General features: G+C 43.5%; 1 protein-coding gene across 1 annotated transcript in view; it reads left to right on the forward strand.

The window, feature by feature from the left end:
* The window catches only part of si (sucrase-isomaltase (alpha-glucosidase)), a 101,023-nt gene that overhangs the window by 62,841 nt on the left and 17,746 nt on the right, over nucleotides 1-20,436 (forward strand). The window contains exons 24-35 of the mRNA XM_038973704.1: nucleotides 1,128-1,286; nucleotides 1,455-1,661; nucleotides 1,817-1,971; nucleotides 2,242-2,410; nucleotides 4,287-4,383; nucleotides 14,432-14,544; nucleotides 14,978-15,103; nucleotides 15,607-15,735; nucleotides 15,844-15,960; nucleotides 18,167-18,229; nucleotides 18,853-18,969; nucleotides 19,249-19,339. Coding sequence (XP_038829632.1) covers nucleotides 1,128-1,286; nucleotides 1,455-1,661; nucleotides 1,817-1,971; nucleotides 2,242-2,410; nucleotides 4,287-4,383; nucleotides 14,432-14,544; nucleotides 14,978-15,103; nucleotides 15,607-15,735; nucleotides 15,844-15,960; nucleotides 18,167-18,229; nucleotides 18,853-18,969; nucleotides 19,249-19,339 — 1,543 coding nt within the window. The remainder of the gene's footprint in view (nucleotides 1-1,127; nucleotides 1,287-1,454; nucleotides 1,662-1,816; nucleotides 1,972-2,241; nucleotides 2,411-4,286; nucleotides 4,384-14,431; nucleotides 14,545-14,977; nucleotides 15,104-15,606; nucleotides 15,736-15,843; nucleotides 15,961-18,166; nucleotides 18,230-18,852; nucleotides 18,970-19,248; nucleotides 19,340-20,436) is intronic.

The raw sequence follows: 20,436 nt of genomic DNA on the forward strand, positions 1-20,436 counted from the left end.
ATCGAATCATTGAGCTGACAAAGTAAAAATCTGTTGTTCTGCCCCTGAACAAGGCAGTTAACCCTCTTTTCCCCAGTAGGCCATCATTTTAAATAAGAATTTGTTCTTAACTGACTTGCCTAGTTAAAAATAGGTTCATTTAAAAAAATGTAGAGCAACAACGGCTCAGCTGCAAAGTGGTAGGCCACACAAGCTCCTGCTTCTTTCCTCGGTTGCAACACTCACTACCAAGTTCCAAACTGCCTCTGGGAGCAACGTCAGCACAAGAACTGTTCGTCGGGAGTTTCATGAACTGGGTTTCCAAGGCCAAGTAGCCGCACACAAGCCTAAGAACACCGTGCGCAATGCCAAACGTCGGTTTGAGTGGCGTAAAGCTTCCCACCATCGGACTCTGAGCAGTGGAAACACATTCTCTGGAGTAATGAATCACGCTTCTCCATCTGGCAGTCCGATGGACGAATCTGGGTTTGGCGGATGCCAGGACAACGCTACCTGCCCAAATGCATAGTGCCAACTGTAAAGTTTGGTGGAGGAGGAATAATGGTCTGGGTCTGTTTTCATGGTTCTGGCTCCTTAGTTCCAGTAAAGGGAAATCTTAACGCTACAGCATACAATGACGTTCTAGACTATTCTGTGCTTCCAACTTTGTGGCAACAGTTTTGGGGAAGGCCCTTTTCTGTTTCAGCATGACAAAGCCCCCGAGCACAAAGCGAGGTCCATACAGAAACGGTTTGTCGAGATCGGTGTGGAAGAACTTCAACCCCATCCAACACCTTTGGGATGAATTGTAAAGCTGTCTGCAAGCCAGGCTTAATCGACCAACATCAGTGCCCGACCTCACTAATGCTCTTGTGGCTGAATGGAAGTGAGTCCCCAAAGCAATGTTCCAGCATCTAGTGGAAAGTCTTCCCAGAAGAGTGGAGGCTTTTATAGCAGCAAAGCGGGGAGCAACTCCATATTAATGCATTAGAACAGCCCTTAGCTGTGGTATATTGGCCATATTCCACACCCCATCATGACTTATTGCTTAAATATACTCTCTGTCTCTCACTTTGTCCCCCCACCCATCTCGCTCCCCCTCTGTCACCTATCTCCCACTTCCCTCCCCCCTCCTCTCTTGGTCCTAGGTGTTGTATCTGAGAGATTTGAATCTGACTCTGGGTCAGAACTACATCGTGCGATGGGACCAGAACAGAGATCCAACGCCAGAGACCCAGCGCTTTGACTGCTACCCAGAGCCCGACAGTGATGAGACCAAGTGTCGGGCCAGGGGCTGCATCTGGGGGGTGGGTCTCAAATATACACACACACACACACACACACCCCACACACACACACACGCACGCACACACACACGCACGGGCGCGCGCACGCACGCACACACACTCAGTTCCTCCAGAGGTATTTAATCAAAACACCCATGTTGATACTTTTAATGTCTCTCTCCTGACCAGACGTCTGCCAATGAAGGCGTCCCGTGGTGTTACTACCCTGAGGACTATGGTTACACCGCTACCACGGTGGTAGAGCAACCTTCCGGCTGGAGCTTCGACATCACGCGGAACGCTGGGCTCCGGAGCAGCGGAAGACCGGAATCTCCAGACATAAACTCTCTCAGAGTGGAGATCAAATACCACAGTGCAGACCTGCTGCAGTTTAAGGTTCCTTCCCTCTTTTGACTGAAAGATTGGAATGACTCAGTTAGTGTCACATGGCTCTCATCGCTCTCTCTCTCTCTGTCTCTCTCTCTCTCTCTCTCTCTCTGTCTTTCTCTCTCTCTATCTTTCTATCTGTGTCTTTCTATCTCTCTCTCTAGATCTATGACCCTACAAATAAGCGGTTTGAGGTTCCTGTCCCCCTTAATGTCCCCTCCACCCCAGAGACAGATGGGAACAAGAGACTTTATATCGTCCAGGTCCAAAAACAGCCTTTTGGCATCCAGGTCACCAGAAAGAGCACTGGCACATTAATGTAAGTTACCTCCCTCATAGCCACAGTCACTGGATGCTAACACCACCATAGATCTGAGAATGGGGTACAAACAATGACCATGCTGGTGAAGGATGAATAAAAAATCTCTCTCTCTCTCTCTCTCTCTCTCTCTCTCTCTCTCTCTCTCTCTCTCTCTCTCTCTCTCTCTCTCTCTCTCTCTCTCTCTCTCTCTCTCTCTCTCTCTCTCTCTCTCTCTCTCTCTCTCTCTCTCTCTCTCTCTCTCTCTCTCTCTCTCTCTCTCTCTCTCAGATGGGACTCTGCGTTGCCAGGCTTTACCTTCTCAGATCTGTTCATCCAGGTGTCAACACGTCTGTCTTCAGATTATGTCTATGGCTTTGGAGAGACAGAACACACCTCATACAAACACGATCTCAACTATAATACCTGGGGCATGTTCACTAAGGACCAGCCTCCTGGGGTGAGTCACTCACACACACACATGCACTGACGCACACACACGCTCCCAAACACAGTAGACATTATATTTCATTGAAAACTTCCTGTCAGTGTCTGTTGGCATTTGACCAGATGGAGCAGTATAATGATGACATTCATAATGCCCACGCAGGGCCAAGAAGTCTGCTCATGGCTGCTTTATCCTGTTTAATTGCTGAGCTGTTATGACAACTCCACATGGTACTGCAGTGTGTATGTTCCCCTCTTGAGCCTCTCCTATGTGTGTGTGTGTGTGTGTGTGTGTGGGTGTGCTCGTGCGTTTTTGTGTGATTGTGTGTGTCGTCATTAGCTGTCAGTCCTTGTTAGAGCTAACAACCTTTCTCTTCTGACTCGTGACATCATGCCACGTCCTAATGCCACCAGGTCCCAGAGACACACACACACACACTAGACACACACACACACACACACACACACACACACACACACACACACACACACACACACACACACACACACACACACACACACACACACACACACACACACACACACGCAGAGACAGACAGAGGCATACCTCAGAGCCATCACATTTAACATGAACACGTTCCTTTTTGTCATGGAACAGGTAGTAATGACTTTGATATTCCCAGTGGTAACCTGTCTCTATCTCTGCCTCCACAGAGGGGTCTCAGTAACCTGTCTCTATCTCTGCCTCCACAGAGGGATCTCAGTAACCTGTCTCTATCTCTGCCTCCACAGAGGGATCTCAGTAACTTGTCTCTATCTCTGCCTCCACAGAGGGATCTCAGTAACCTGTCTCTATCTCTGCCTCCACAGAGGGATCTCAGTAACCTGTCTCTATCTCTGCCTCCACAGAGGGATCTCAGTAACCTGTCTCTATCTCTGCCTCCACAGAGGGATCTCAGTAACCTGTCTCTATCTCTGCCTCCACAGAGGGATCTCAGTAACCTGTCTCTATCTCTGCCTCCACAGAGGGATCTCAGTAACCTGTCTCTATCTCTGCCTCCACAGAGGGATCTCAGTAACCTGTCTCTATCTCTGCCTCCACAGAGGGATCTCAGTAACCTGTCTCTATCTCTGCCTCCACAGAGGGATCTCAGTAACCTGTCTCTATCTCTGCCTCCACAGAGGGATCTCAGTAACCTGTCTCTATCTCTGCCTCCACAGAGGGATCTCAGTAACCTGTCTCTCTCTGCCTCCACAGAGGGATCTCAGTAACCTGTCTCTATCTCTGCCTCCACAGAGGGATCTCAGTAACATGTCTCTATCTCTGCCTCCACAGAGGGATCTCAGTAACCTGTCTCTATCGCTGCCTCCACAGAGGGATCTCAGTAACCTGTCTCTATCTCTGCCTCCACAGAGGGATCTCAGTAACCTGTCTCTATCTCTGCCTCCACAGAGGGATCTCAGTAACCTGCCTCTATCGCTTCCTTCACAAAGGGAACTCAGTATGCAATCTCTATCTTTTTCTCCACAGAGGGAACTCAGCATCCAATCTATATCTCTGCCTCCACAGAGGGAACTCAGTATCCAGTCCCTCTCTCTGCCTCCACAGAGGGAACTCAGTATCCAGTCTCTCTCTCTGCCTCCACAGAGGGAACTCAGTATTCAGTCCCTCTCTCTGCCTCCACAGAGGGAACTCAGTATCCAGTCCCTCTCTCTGCCTCCACAGAGGGAACTCAGTATCCAGTCTCTCTCTCTGCCTCCACAGAGGGAACTCAGTATCCAGTCTCTCTCTCTGCCTCCACAGAGGGAACTCAGTAACCAGTCTCTATCTGTGCCTCCACTCAAATTAACTCTGTGACTCTCTGATCTAATGCATAATTTTTAATCTCTCTCTCTCTCTCTCTCTCTCTCTCTCTCTCCCGGTACAGTATAAGTTGAATGGCTATGGTGTGCATCCCTTCTATATGGGTCTAGAGACGACCGCCGATGCTCACGGTGTACTACTGCTGAACAGCAACGCTATGGGTGAGGACAACGCACACATCACACACACACTTTATGTGCCTGGCCATATGCATTCAGTCATATATTCATTAATCTATGTATATTTATGTGAACGTGTGAGGACACTTTGCAACGTGTTAGCATATGTCCTTCTGACAGAATGTACAGTATATAACTTACATCATTGGAGACAATTCTGCACAGCACACACTGAAAAGAGTCACATGCTTTTATCCTTCTGGACCAGACTGAATAAACAACAACAATCACAGCCAAAGAACTTTCTGTGTCCAGGGCATGAAACAACACTGGTGTCACTTCAGCTGCAGGTGTTCTGATAGGATATAGGACAATGTTTTTCAGTCGTTCGCATAAGGACTGTCTGCTAAATGACTGAAATGTAAATGTTCAATGTAATGGTACTCAAATCAAAGAAAAATGTATTGGTCACATGATCATAGGTAGCAGATGTTATTGATCACATGAACATATTTAGCAGATGTTATTGATCACATGATCATATGTAGCAGATGTTATTGGTCACATTAACATATTTAGCAGATGTTATTGATCACATGATCATATTTAGCAGATGTTATTGGTCACATGAACATATTTAGCAGATGTTATTGATCACATGATCATATTTAGCAGATGTTATTGGTCACATGATCATATTTAGCTGATGTTATTGGTCACATGATCATATTTAGCAGATGTTATTGGTCACATGAACATATTTAACAGATGTTATTGGTCACATGATCATATTTACCAGATGTTATTGGTCACATGAACATATTTAACAGATGTTATTGGTCACATGATCATATTTAGCAGATGTTATTGGTCACATGAACATATTTAACAGATGTTATTGGTCACATGATCATATTTAGCAGATGTTATTGGTCACATGATCATATTTAACAGATGTTACTGGTCACATTAACATATTTAACAGATGTTATTGGTCACATGATCATATTTAGCAGATGTTACTGGTCACATTAACATATTTAGCAGATGTTATTGGTGACATTAACATATTTAGCAGATGTTATTGCGGGTGTTTCTCGAAATGCTTGTGTTCCTAGATCCAACAGCGCAGTAATAACTAACAATACACAACAAAACAAACAAATCTAACAGTAAAATAATGGAATTAAGAAATATAGAAATATCAGAGCGATCAATGTCTGAGTCCAGGGTATACAGTGCATTGAGAAAGTATTCAGACCCCTTGACTTTTTCCACCTTTTCTTACGTTACAGCCTTATTCTAAAATTGATTAAATTGTTTTTTTTTCTTCAACATCAATCTACACACAGAACCCCATAATGACAAAGGAAAAACTGTTTTTATGAAATGTTAGCGAATGTATAAGTATTCAGACCCTTTACTCAGTATTTCTTTGGGTATGATGCTACAAGCTTGGCACACCTGTATTTGGGGAGTTTCTCCCATTCTTCTCTGCAGATCCTCTCAAGATCTGTCAGGTTGAATGGGGAGCGTCGCTGCACAGCTATTTTAAGGTCTCTCCAGAGATGTTCGATCGGGTTCAGGTCCGGGCTCTAGCTGAGGATCAGTGAAGTGGAGGTGTTGTTTCCTACCTTCACCACCTGGGGGCGGCCCGTCAGGAAGTCCAGGACCCAGTTGCACAGGGCGGGGTTCAGACCCAGGGCCCTGAGCTTAATGAGGAGTTTGGAGGGTACTATGGTGTTGAATGCTGAGCTTTAGTCAATGAACAGCATTCTTATGTAGGTATTCCTCTTGTCCAGATGGTATAGGGCAGTGTGCAGTGTGATGGTGATTGCATCATCCGTGTATCTATTGGGGTGGCATGCAAATTGCAGTAAGTGACAGGTAAGGTGGGTGTCGTTGATATGATCCTTGACTAGTCTCTCAAAGAGTCTCTCTTGATGACAGAAGTGAGTGCTACGGAGTGATAGTAATTTAGTTCAGTTACCTTCACTATCTTGGGTACAGGAACAGTGGTGGACATCTTGAAGCAAGTGGGAACAGCAGACTGGTATAGGGAGAGATGGAATATGTACGTAAACACTCCAGCAAATTGGACGCGGCTAGGGATGCCGTCTTTGCCGGCAGCCTTGCAAGGGTTAAGACGCTTAAATGTCTTACTCACATTGGCCACGGAGGAGGAGAGCCCACAGTCTTCGGAAGTGGCCCGCGTTGTTGGCACTTTGTTATCCTCAAAGCGGGCGAAGAAGGTGTTTAGCTTGTCTGGGAGCAAGACGTCGGTGTCTGCAACGTTGCTCGACTTCCCTTCGTAGTCCGTGAGACCCTGCCACATGCGTCTCGTGTCTGAGCCGTTGAATTACGACTCCATTTTGTCTCTGTACTGACTTTTTGCCTGTTAGATTGCCTTATGCGTAACTGGGCTGTTTGTTTTCAACCATATTCCCAGTCACTTTGCACGAATACTGCCATCTATCCACTGTTTCTGATTCTGATTCTGATTCACTTCCTGATGAACTCAATAACCGTGTCAGTGTATACGTCAATGTTATTCTCAGAGGCAACCCAGAACGTATCTCAGGCTGCATGATCAAAACAATCTTGAAGCATGGATTCCGATTGGTCAGACCAGTGTTGTGTAGACCTTAGTATGGGTTCTTCCTTTTGAGTTTCTGCCTGTAGAAAGGGTGGAGCAGAATGGAATCGTGATCTGATTTGCCAAAGGGAGGGCGGGGGAGGGCCTTGTAGCCATCCCGAATAGGAGAGTAACAATGGTTGAGAGTTTTTTAAGCGCGAGTACTACTGGTAATGTGTTTGGCCGAACTTCCGTAGTGTTTTCCTCTTCAGTTGTGTTTTCCTTAGATTGGCTTTTTTCAAGTCTCCAGCTACAATACATGCAACTTCAGGATATGATGTTTATAAGATGTTTACAGTTTGCACAAAGTCCAGTGAAGTTCCTTGAGAGCCGTCGTGGTATCGGCTTGAGGGGGAATATACACGGCTGTGACGATGACCGAAGATAATTCTTGCGGGAGGTAATGCGCAGGGTATCCTAGTGGTTAGAGCGTTGGACTAGTAACCGAAAGGTTGCAAGTTCAAATCCCCGAGCTGACAAGGTACAAATCTGTCGTTCTGCCCCTGAACAGGCAGTTAACCCACTGTTCCTAGGCCGTCATTGAAAATAAGAATTTGTTCTTAACTGACTTGCCTCGTTAAATGAAGGTAAAATAAAAAAATAAAATGCGGGAGGCATTTGGTTGTGACGTATTCTAGGTCGGTTGAACAAGTTCCCGCCAGCTGTTTTTAATAATGCAAAAAAACATTCTGGGCTAATAATGTGAGCGATAACACAACAACAACAACAACAAAATACTGCAGGGTTGTTTTGGAGCTATAAACAGAGCCGCCATGTCTATCTGCACCATTTAGTTCATTATTGTAGTCCCTAGGGATCACACTGGACGCTGATACTACGGTAATGATAGGAATCGTAGTGTACCAGATAATGAGTGTTCTTGGTATGGTTGATACCAAACCTGTATGCACTGAAAGCCCTGATATGACTTAGAGCTGAGAGAGAGAGAGAGAGAGAGAGAGCGAGAGAGAGAGAGAGAGAGTGTCTCATTTAGTGTCACAGAACACCCCACCCCCCCATCCATCTCTCTCTCTCTTAGTTGTTCTCTCTGTATTGGCATTGGAATGCGACTTCAGATCTTTTGGAGCATTAGCAGTCTCTGCCTCCCTCTAACACACCCACTCATTTCCCCTTCTCTATCTCTATCTCTCTCTCTCTCTCTCTCTCTCTATCTCTCTCACTATCTCTCTCTCTTCTTTCTCTCTCTATCTCTCTCTATCTATCTTTCTCTCTCTCTATCTCTCTCTCTATCTCTCTCTATCTCTCTCTCTTTCTCTATCTCTCTCTATCTCTCTCTCTCTATCTATCTCTATCTCTCTCTCTCTATCTCTCTCTATCTCTCTTTCTCTATCTCTCTCTCTCTCTCTCTCTCTCTCTCTCTCTCTATCTCTCTCTATCTCTCTTTCTCTATCTCTCTCTCTATATCTCTCTATCTCTCTCTCTCTATCTCTCTCTCTATATACAGTGGGGCAAAAAAGTATTTAGTCAGCCACCAATTGTGCAAGTTCTCCCACTTAAAAAGATGAGAGAGGCCTGTAATTTTCATCATAGGTGCACTTCAACTATGACAGACAAAATGAGAAGAAAAAAATCCAGAAAATCACATTGTAGGATTTTTTATGAATTTATTTGCAAATTATGGTGGAAAACAAGTATTTGGTCAATAACAAAAGTTTATCTCAATACTTTGTTATATACCCTTTGTTGGCAATGACAGAGGTCAAACGTTTTCTGTAAGTCTTTACAAGGTTTTCACACACTGTTGCTGGTATTTTGGCCCATTCCTCCATGCAGATCTCCTCTAGAGCAGTGATGTTTTGGGGCTGTTGCTGGGCAACACGGACTTTCAACTCCCTCCAAAGATTTTCTATGGGGTTGAGATCTGGAGACTGGCTAGGCCACTCCAGGACCTTGAAATGCTTCTTACGAAGCCACTCCTTCGTTGCCCGGGCGGTGTGTTTGGGATCATTGTCATGCTGAAAGACCCAGCCACGTTTCATCTTCAATGCCCTTGCTGATGGAAGGAGGTTTTCACTCAAAATCTCACGATACATGGCCCCATTCATTCTTTCCTTTACACGGATCAGTCGTCCTGGTCCCTTTGCAGAAAAACAGCCCCAAAGCATGATGTTTCCACCCCCATGCTTCACAGTAGGTATGGTGTTCTTTGGATGCAACTCAGCATTCTTTGTCCTCCAAACACGACGAGTTGAGTTTTTACCAAAAAGTTATATTTTGGTTTCATCTGACCATATGACATTCTCCCAATCTTCTTCTGGATCATCCAAATGCTCTCTAGCAAACTTCAGACGGGCCTGGACATGTACTGGCTTAAGCAGGGGGACACGTCTGGCACTGCAGGATTTGATTCCCTGGCGGCGTAGTGTGTTACTGATGGTAGGCTTTGTTACTTTGGTCCCAGCTCTCTGCAGGTCATTCACTCGGTCCCCCCGTGTGGTTCTGGGATTTTTGCTCACCGTTCTTGTGCTCATTTTTACCCCACAGGGTGAGATCTTGCGTGGAGCTCCAGATCGAGGGAGATTATCAGTGGTCTTGTATGTCTTCCATTTCCTAATAATTGCTCCCACAGTTGATTTCTTCAAACCAAGCTGCTTACCTATTGCAGATTCAGTCTTCCCAGCCTGGTGCAGGTCTACAATTTTGTTTCTGGTGTCCTTTGACAGCTCTTTGGTCTTGGCCATAGTGGAGTTTGGAGTGTGACTGTTTGAGGTTGTGGACAGGTGTCTTTTATACTGATAACAAGTTCAAACAGGTGCCATTAATACAGGTAACGAGTGGAGGACCAAATACTTATTTTCCACCATCATTTGCAAATTAGTTAATTAAAAATCCTACAATGTGATTTTCTGGAAAAATCTGTCATAGTTGAAGTGTACCTATGATGAAAATTACAGGCCTCTCTCATCTTTTTAAGTGGGAGAACTTGCACAATTGGTGGCTGACTAAATACTTTTTTGCCCCACTGTATATATATATCTCTCTCTCTCTCTCTCTCTATCTCTCTCTCTCTCTCTCTCTCTCTCTCTCTCTCTATCTCTCTATCTCTATCTCTCTCTATCTCTATCTCTCTCTATCTCTCTCTATCTCTCTCTCTCTCTTTCTCTCTCTCTCTGTTCATAGGAGTAACAACATGAATTTGGTCAGTGGTGGATAAGGAGAAAGGAGGGATGTTGAGTGGTTGAGACTGACCATCAGAAAAGTTTTAGTATCATAGTACTAAAGTTTTAGAGTTTTAGTATCATTTAAAAAAAATATTCCAAACAGCAATGCATTGGCAGGGAAATTCAAGCAAAGCCAATATGCGGTGATATTGTACTGGTACTACGGTACTGTTTTTAATAGGTTATGTTAAAAAGAAATCTGATCTCAGCTTGATTTTGACTCAGAAAGGGATCTTGACTCAGAAAAGATTGGTGACCACTCTCATAGGAGAACTCTTTTTGGTTCTAGTACAATCTTGTTTGGTTCCAGGTAGAACCATTTTGGGTTCCATGTAGAATCCTTTCCACAGAGGGTTCTACCTGGAACCAAAATGGTTCTTCAAAGGGTTCTCCTATGGGGACTGCTGAAGAACCCTTTTAAGTTCTGGATAGCACCTATTTTTCTAACTACAGCTCAAACCACCCCCTTTCTACAGATGTGGTATCTTAATTTGAGCCAGTTTGCTACAGAAGGGAAATAATCATTCAGCAACAGGAAACAACAGGCCTGCTACTGTTGTGTCATCGGCAAATGTAATGATGATGTTGGAGTCTGACTGGCCGTGCAGTCATGAGTGAACAGGGAGTACAGGAGGGGACTGAGCACGCAACCCTGGGGGCCCCTGTGTTGAGGATCAGTGTGGCGGATGTGTTGTTACCGACCCTCACCACCTGGGGGGCGGCCCGTCAGGAAGTCCAGGATCCAGTTGCAGAGGGAGGTGTTTAGTCCCATGGTCCTTAGCTTAGTGATGAGCTTTGAGGGCACTATGGTGTTGAACGCTGAGCTGTAGTCAATGAATAGCATTCTCACATAGGTGTTCCTTTTGTCTAGGTGGGAAAGGATAGTGTGGAGTACAATAGAGATTGCATCATCTGTGGATCTATATGCAAATTGGAGTGGGTCTAGGGTTTCTGGGATAATGGTGCTGATGTGAGCCATGACCAGCCTTTCAAAGCACTTTATGGCTACAGACGTGAGTGCTACGGGTCAGTAGTCATTCAGGCAGGTTACCTTAGTGTTCTTGGGCACAGGCACTATGGTGGTCTCCTTAAAACATGTTGGCATCACAGACTCGGTCAGGGAGAGGTTGAAAATGTCAGTGAAGACACTTGCCAGTTGGTCAGCGCATGCTGGCAGGACATGTCCTGGTAATCCGTCTGGCCCTGCGGCCTTGTGAATGTTGACTTGTTTAAAAACTTCTTATGGCTGCAGTCCCGCTAACAGGATGATATGACAACAGCCAGTGAAAGTGCAGGGCGACAAATTTAAAAAACAGAAATCTCATAATTAAAATTCCTCAAACATACATGTGTTTTATATCATTTTAAAGGTAATCTTGTTGTTAATCCCACAAGTGTCCGATTTCAAATATGCGTTTCAGCGAAAGCACTAGAAACGATTATGTTAGGTCACACCAAACCACAATAAGCACAGCCATTTTTCCAGCGAAAGATAGCAGTCACAAAAAGCAGAAATATAGCTAAAATGAATCACTAACCTTTGATGATCCACATCGTTTCAACAGAAATACTCATCATAAATGTAGATGATAATACAAGTTATACACATGGAATTATAGATATACCTCTCTTTAATAAAACCGCTGTGTCAGATTTCAAAAAAACTTTACGGAAAAAGCAAACCATGCAATAATCTGAGGCGGAGCTCAGAACAATAGTAAAATTAGCCACCATGACGGAGTCAACAGAAACCAGAAAATACATGATAAATGTTTCCTTACCTTTGATGGACTTCATCAGAATGCAGTCCTAGGAATCCCAGGTCCACAATAAATGCTTGATATGTTCAATACTGTCCGTTATTTATGTCCAATTAGCTGCTTTGGTTAGCACGTTTGGTAAACAATTCCAAAGTCACAAAGCGCGTCCACTATAACGTGACGAAATGTCCAAAAGTTCCGTAACAGTCAGTAGAAACATGTCAAACGATGTGTTGAATCAATCTTTAGAATGTTGTTAACATACATCTTGAATAACGTTCCAACCGGAGAATTACAATTACTACAGTTGAGCGATGGAACGGAGCTGCCTCTCACGTGAACGCGCGTGTTCAATGCGTGGTCACCTCATGGCAGTGGTGAATCATTCCTGTCTCCTTCGGCCCCCCTTCACATTAGAGTCATCAGACAAAGTTCTATTGACTGTTGACATCTAGTGGAAGCCGTAGGAAGTTAAAACTCATCCATATCTCGTTGTAATTTCAATGGGATCCTTGGTTGAAAATCTAACCGCCGAAGAAAAAATCCAAACAGGAAGTGGAACTTCTCAGGTTTTTTCCTGCCATATGAGTTCTGTTATACTCACAGACATAATTCAAACAGTTTTAGAAACTTCAGAGTGTTTTCTATCCAATACCAATAATAATATGCATATATTAGCAACTATGACTGAGGAGCAGGCCATTTACTCTGGGCACCTCTGTGCACCTTTCATCCAAGCTACTCAATACTGCCTCTGCAGCCATAAGAAGTTAAAGGTCTTACTCATTTCGGCTGCGGAGAGCATGATCACACAGTCTTCCAGAACAGCTGGTGCTCTCGTGCATGTTTCAGTGGTATTTGCCTCGAAGCAAGCATAGAAGTAGTTTAGCTCGTCTAGTAGGCTTGTGTCACTGGGCAGCTCTTGGCTGTGCTTTCCTTTGTAGTCTGTAATAGTTTGCAAGCCCTGCCACATCCGACGAGCGTCAGAGCGGGTGTTGTACGATTCAATCTTTGTCCTGTATTGAAGCTTTGCCAGTTTGATGGTTCGATGGAGGGCATAGTGTAATTTTTTATATGCTCCCGGGTTAGAGTTCCGCTCCTTGAATCCATCAGCTCTAGCCTTTAGCTCAGTGAGGATGCTGCCTGTAATCCATGGCTTCTGGTTGGGGTATGTACGTACGGTCACTGTGGGGACGACGTCATCGATGTACTTATTGATGAAGCCAATGACTGATGTAACTCCTCAATGCCATCAGGGAAATCAATGAACATATTCCAGTCTGTGATAGCAAAACAGTCCTGTAGTTTAGCATCTGCTTCATCTGACCACTTTTTTTTATCTAGTCACTGGTGCTTCCTGCTTTAATTTTGCTTGTAAGCAGGAATCAGCAGGATATAATTATGGTCAGATTTGCCAAATTGAGGGCGAGGGAGAGCTTTGTATGCGTCTCTGTGTTTGGAGTATAGGTGTTCAAGAGATCTTTTTCCTCTGGTTGCACATTTAACATGCTGATAGAAATTTGGTAAAACGGAATTAAGTTTCCCTGCATTAAAGTCCCCGGCTACTAGGAGCGCCGCCTCTGGGTGAGCGTTTTCTTGTTTGCTTATGGCGGAATACAGCTCATTCAATGCTGTCTTAGTGCCAGCCTCTGACTGTGGTGGTATGTAAACAGCTAAGAAAAATACAGATGAAAACTCTCTCAGTAGGTAGTGTTGTCTACAGCTTATCATGAGAAACTCTACCTCAGGCAAGCAATAGCTCGAGACTTCCTTAGATATTGTGCACCAGCTGTTATTTACAAAAATACATTGTCTTACCAGACGCTGCATTTCTATCCTACCGGAATAGCGTGTAACCAGCCAGCTGTATGTTGATAGTTACAGTTTTTAATGTACTGTTGGTAGTTTAATCTGACGCGTAGTGCGTCAATTTTATTCTCCAAAGATTGCACGTTTGCTTGCAGAATGGAGGGAAGTGTGGGTTTATTCGATCGCCTGCAAATTCTCAAAAGGCAGCCCGCCCTTTGGCCCCTTTTTCTCCGCCTCCTCTTCACTCAAATCACAAGGATTGGGCCTGTTCCCGAGAAAGCAGTATATCTTTCGCATCGGGCTCGTCAAAGTCGAGAAAGGAAAAATAATATTTTGCCAGTCCGTGGTGAGGAATCGCGGTCCTGATATCCAGAAGTTATTTTCGGTCATAAGAGACGGTAGCAGCAACATTATGTACAAAATAAGTAAATAAGTTACAATCAACACAAATAAGCGAAAAAAAAAGCACACTAGGTTGGGTATACATAAAACGTCTGCCTTCCTCTCCGGCGCCATCTTACTCAAGGACCCCTTTCTAACTCCAGCTCAAACATACCCTTTCTGAGTACAGTGTGTCTCATTTGTTTTGTTTCATTTCAAAGGCATACTGGCATCATGTAATATAAATTGCAAAATGGTCCTGTGTTGACCTTAAATATATATATATATATTTACATTCACTGACCTTCAACCTTTGACACTAGATGTGACCTTCCAGCCAACCCCTGCCCTGACCTATCGTACCCTGGGGGGCATCCTGGACTTCTACATTGTGATGGGACCCACCCCAGAACTTGTGGTGGAGGAGTATACTGCCGTAAGTCTCTCTGTGTGTGTGTGTGTGTGTGTGTGTGTGTGTGTGTGTGTGTGTGTGTGTGTGTGTGTGTGTGTGTGTGTGTGTGTGTGTGTGTGTGTGTGTGTGTGTGTGTGTGTGTGTGTGTGTGTGTGTGTGTGTGTGTGTGTGTGTTTTGTCTGGCTCTGTGCACCTCCTGATGGACTACAGCAGCTGCGACTTTTACGCTTCATTGCTCCCTCATCTAGCCAATCTAAACACACACACACACACACACACACACACACACACACACACACACACACACACACACACACACACACACACACACACACACACACACATGCAACTTCAGACAGTACACGACAAAGCACATAATCAACAACTTGTTTAAAACATATCTCAGCCAAAAGTAAACTTTCGTAACTGGTTTCAATTCCTTGTTCATTCCCTTCAGCTGATTGGACGTCCCGTGCTCCCTGCCTATTGGTCCCTTGGGTTCCAGCTCTGTCGCTATGGATACGCCAACGACACAGAGATAGCAGACCTCTACAGAGAAATGAGAGCAGCAGGAATACCCTACGTAAGCACCCTTAAATTTTACTCTTCAAACAAGTGCCCTTGCTCATCACCCTACCACTCCATTTGTTATCATGAATAGCTTTGTGTTACTCTAAGTACATTAAACTCAAGTACCCTTACTTCACACCCTACAATACTCTCTACCTATATTAAACCCACTTCTTTCTGTTTAAGCATCCTTATCTCCAGCGCCCTTGTCAGCAACAGTAATTTCCCAGGCCCCTAACCCATGCCCTCGACCTCCTGTAGGATGTGCAGTATGCAGAACATAGACTAACCCATGCCCTCGACCTCCTGTAGGATATACAGTATGCAGAACATAGACTAACCCATGCCCTCGACCTCCTGTAGGATGTGCAGTATGCAGAACATAGACTAACCCATGCCCTCGACCTCCTGTAGGATGTACAGTATGCAGAACATAGACTAACCCATGCCCTCGACCTCCTGTAGGATGTACAGTATGCAGAACATAGACTAACCCATGCCCTCGACCTCCTGTAGGATGTGCAGTATGCAGACGTAGACTACATGGAGCGCCAGCTGGACTTTGTTCTGGATAGCCAGTTCCAGGGTCTACCAGCCCTGGTGGACCACATGAGAGGAGAGGGCATGAGATTCATCTTCATACTGGTACATTATGGAATATGAAACATATAACGATCACATTTAAAACAGTAATAAGGGCCTGACGTATTTTCTGACAATGTTTTTTTGATGCGTGTTTGTGTATGCGTGCAGGACCCTGCCATCGGTGCCAATGAGACGAAGCCCTACTCTGCCTTTGACCGTGGTGTAGAAGAAGACGTCTTCATCAAATGGCCCAAGGAGCTCAGCAATGACATCGTCTGGGGGAAGGTAAGGAGATAAAACTGATGGACGACAATAAATATTTCAGTTTTTAAAGTACCAGTTTGAAATGGAATACATTTAGGGAAGAAAGTGAAAGTGAGTGAGACAGAGAGGAAGTAGTTAGATGGAGGTATGAGTCTGATGACTGTCATCACATTCAACACACTGTTGTGTTAATACAGCTTTCTATTCTCTATTCAACTCTACTGATTATCTCTATTCAACTCTACTGATTATCTCTATTCAACTCTACTGATTATCTCTATTCAACTCTACTGATTATCTCTATTCAACTCTACTGATTATCTCTATTCAACTCTACTGATTATCTCTATTCAACTCTACTGATTATCTCTATTCAACTCTACTAATTATCTCTATTCAACTCTACTGATTATCTCTATTCAACTCTACTAATTATCTCTATTCAACTCTACTAATTATCTCTATTCAACTCTACTAATTATCTCTATTCAACTCTACTGATTATCTCAATTCAACTCTACTAATTATCTCTATTCAACTCTACTGATTATCTCTATTCAACTCTACTAATTATCTCTATTCAACTCTACTAATTATCTCTATTCAACTCTACTCATTATCTCTATTCAACTCTACTGATTATCTCTATTCAACTCTACTAATTATCTCTATTCAACTCTACTGATTATCTCTATTCAACTCTACTGATTATCTCTATTCAACTCTACTAATTGTCTCTATTCAACTATACTGATTATCTCTATTCAACTCTACTAATTGTCTCTATTCAACTCTACTAATTGACTCTATTCAACTCTACTAATTGGCTGTATTCAACTATACTGATTATCTCTATTCAACTCTACTAATTGGCTGTATTCAACTCTACTAATTGTCTCTATTCAACTCTACTAATTGACTCTATTCAACTCTACTGATTATCTCTATTCAACTCTACTAATTGGCTGTATTCAACTCTACTAATTGTCTCTATTCAACTCTACTAATTGACTCTATTCAACTCTACTAATTGGCTGTATTCAACTATACTAATTGACTCTATTCAACTCTACTAATTGGCTGTATTCAACTATACTAATTGACTCTATTCATCTCTACTAATTGACTCTATTCATCTCTACTAATTGACTCTATCCAACTCTACTAATTGACTCTATTAAACTATACTAATTGACTCTATTCATCTCTACTAATTGACTCTATTCATCTCTACTAATTGACTCTATTCAACTCTACTGATTATCTCTATTCAACTCTACTAATTGGCTGTATTCAACTCTACTGATTATCTCTATTCAACTCTACTAATTGGCTCTATTCAACTCTACTAATTGTCTCTATTCAACTCTACTAATTGGCTCTATTCAACTCTACTAATTGTCTCTATTCAACTCTACTAATTGTCTCTATTCAACTCTACTAATTGTCTCTATTCAACTCTACCGATTATCTCTATTCAACTCTACTAATTGGCTGTATTCAACTCTACTAATTGTCTCTATTCAACTCTACTAATTAACTCTATTCAACTCTACTAATTGGCTGTATTCAACTATACTAATTGACTCTATTCAACTCTACTAATTGGCTGTATTCAACTATACTAATTGACTCTATTCATCTCTACTAATTGACTCTATTCATCTCTACTAATTGACTCTATTCAACTCTACTAATTGACTCTATTAAACTATACTAATTGACTCTATTCATCTCTACTAATTGACTCTATTCAACTCTACTAATTGACTCTATTCAACTCTACTAATTGACTCTATTAAACTATACTAATTGACTCTATTCATCTCTACTAATTGACTCTATTCAACTCTACTAATTGACTCTATTAAACTATACTAATTGACTCTATTCAACTCTACTAATTGACTCTATTCAACTCTACTAATTGACTCTATTCATCTCTACTAATTGACTCTATTCAACTCTACTAATTGACTCTATTAAACTATACTAATTGACTCTATTCATCTCTACCAATTGACTCTATTAAACTATACTAATTTACTATATTTAACCCTTCTAATTTACTATATTAACCTCTACTAATTATCTATATTCCACTCTACTAGTTGACTCTATTCAACTCTACTAGTTGACTCTATTAAACTCTACTATTTAATTCTATTCAACTCTACTAATTTGCTCTATTCAACTGTACTAAAGTTGTCTTTTCTATCTGCTGTAGGTATGGCCTGACTTCCCTGGTGTTGTAGTCAATGAGTCTTTAGACTGGGACACGCAAGTAGAGGTATGTCTCACTTCCTGTTAACACATCAACTATCCAATCACAGCCTCCCGGGTGGAGCAGTGGTCTAGGGCACTGCATCGCAGTGCTAACTGCGCCACCAGAGTCTCTGGGTTCGCGCCCAGGCTCTGTCGCAGCCGGCCGCGACCGGGAGGTCCGTGGGGCGACGCACAATTGGCATAGCGTCGTCCGGGGTAGGGAGGGTTTGGCCGGTAGGGATATCCTTGTCTCATCGCGCTCCAGCGACTCCTGTGGCGGGCCGGGCGCAGTGCGCGCCAACCAAGGGGGCCAGGTACACGGTGTTTCCTCCGACATATTGGTGCGGCTGGCTTCCGGGTTGGAGGCGCGCTGTGTTAAGAAGCAGTACGGCTGGTTGGGTTGTGCTTCGGAGGACGCATGGCTTTCGACCTTCGTCTCTCCCGAGCCCGTACGGGAGTTGTAGCGATGAGACAAGGTAGTAATTACTAGCGATTGGATACCACGAAAATTGGGGAGAAAATAGGAAAAAAAAAAAAAAAAAAAAAAAAAAAACTATCCAATCACATAGCCTGACACACTTCCTGTTTTACAGTCCAATTATTGACATGTCTTGTTCTTTTGGTCATGTGTTCTCTGGCCAATCCCAGATCTATAGGTCCTTTGCGGCATTCCCAGACTTCTTCATGAATCATACAGCAACGTGGTGGCATAGGGAGATTTCAGATTTCTACAATAATACCATGAAATTTGATGGACTCTGGATCGTGAGTGAAATCATATAACTGAGCACGCACACGCACACACACACACACACACACACACACACACACACACACGCACACGCACACGCACACGCACACGCACACGCACACGCACACACACACACCACTGAGCACGCACACACATACCACTGAGTACACACACACACACACACACACACACACACACACACACACACACACACACACACACACACACACACACACACACACACACACACACACACAGTCTGTACTTTACCTTTAGTGTGAATGTGTGTTTAGGACATGAACGAACCATCCAGCTTTGTCCATGGAACCGTTGGAGAGAAGTGTCTGGGTCCCCCTGTCTACGACCACCCCCCATACATGCCACGTAAGAACACTCACACCTGTATCAATACACTCACACCTTTATCAATACACTCACACCTGTATCTTTACACTCACACCTGTATGGAGACACTCACACCTGTATGAAGACACTCACACCTTTATCAAGACACTCACACCTGTATGAGGACACTCACACCTGTATCAAGACACTCACACCTGTATCAAGACACTCACACCTGTATGGAGACACTCACACCTGTATGAAGACACTCACACCTGTATGGGGACACTCACACCTGTATGAAGACACTCACACCTTTATCAAGACACTCACACCTGTATAAGGACACTCACACCTGTATCAAGACACTCACACCTGTATCAAGACACTCACACCTGTATGGAGACACTCACACCTGTATGAAGACACTCACACCTTTATCAAGACACTCACACCTGTATCAAGACACTCACACCTGTATCAAGACACTCACACCTGTATCAAGACACTCACACCTGTATGAAGACACTCACACCTGTATGAAGACACTCACACCTTTATCAAGACACTCACACCTGTATGAGGACACTCACACCTGTATCAAGACACTCACACCTGTATGAAGACACTCACACCTGTATGAAGACACTCACACCTGTATGAAGACACTCACACCTGTATCAATACACTCACACCTGTATCAAGACACTCACACCTGTATCAAGACACTCACACCTGTATCAAGACACTCACACCTGTATGAAGATACTCACACCTTTATCAAGACAATCATGTTTTTATCAAGACACTCACACCTGTATCAAGACACTCACACATTTATCAAGACTCTCATGTTTTTATCAAGACTCTCACACCTTTATCAAGACACTCACACATGTATCAAGACACTCACACCTTTATCAATACACTCATGTTTTTATCAAGACACTCACACCTGTATCAAAACACTCACACCTGTATCAAAACACTCACACCTGTATCAAGACACTCACACCTTTATCAAGACACTCACACCTGCATCAAAACACTCACACCTGTATCAAGACACTCACACCTGTATCAATACGCTCACACCTGTAACAATACACTCACACCTGTATCAAGACACTCAAACC

This window comes from Salvelinus namaycush, chromosome 34 (genome assembly GCF_016432855.1).
Source record: "Salvelinus namaycush isolate Seneca chromosome 34, SaNama_1.0, whole genome shotgun sequence".
NCBI classification, from domain to species: domain Eukaryota; kingdom Metazoa; phylum Chordata; class Actinopteri; order Salmoniformes; family Salmonidae; genus Salvelinus; species Salvelinus namaycush.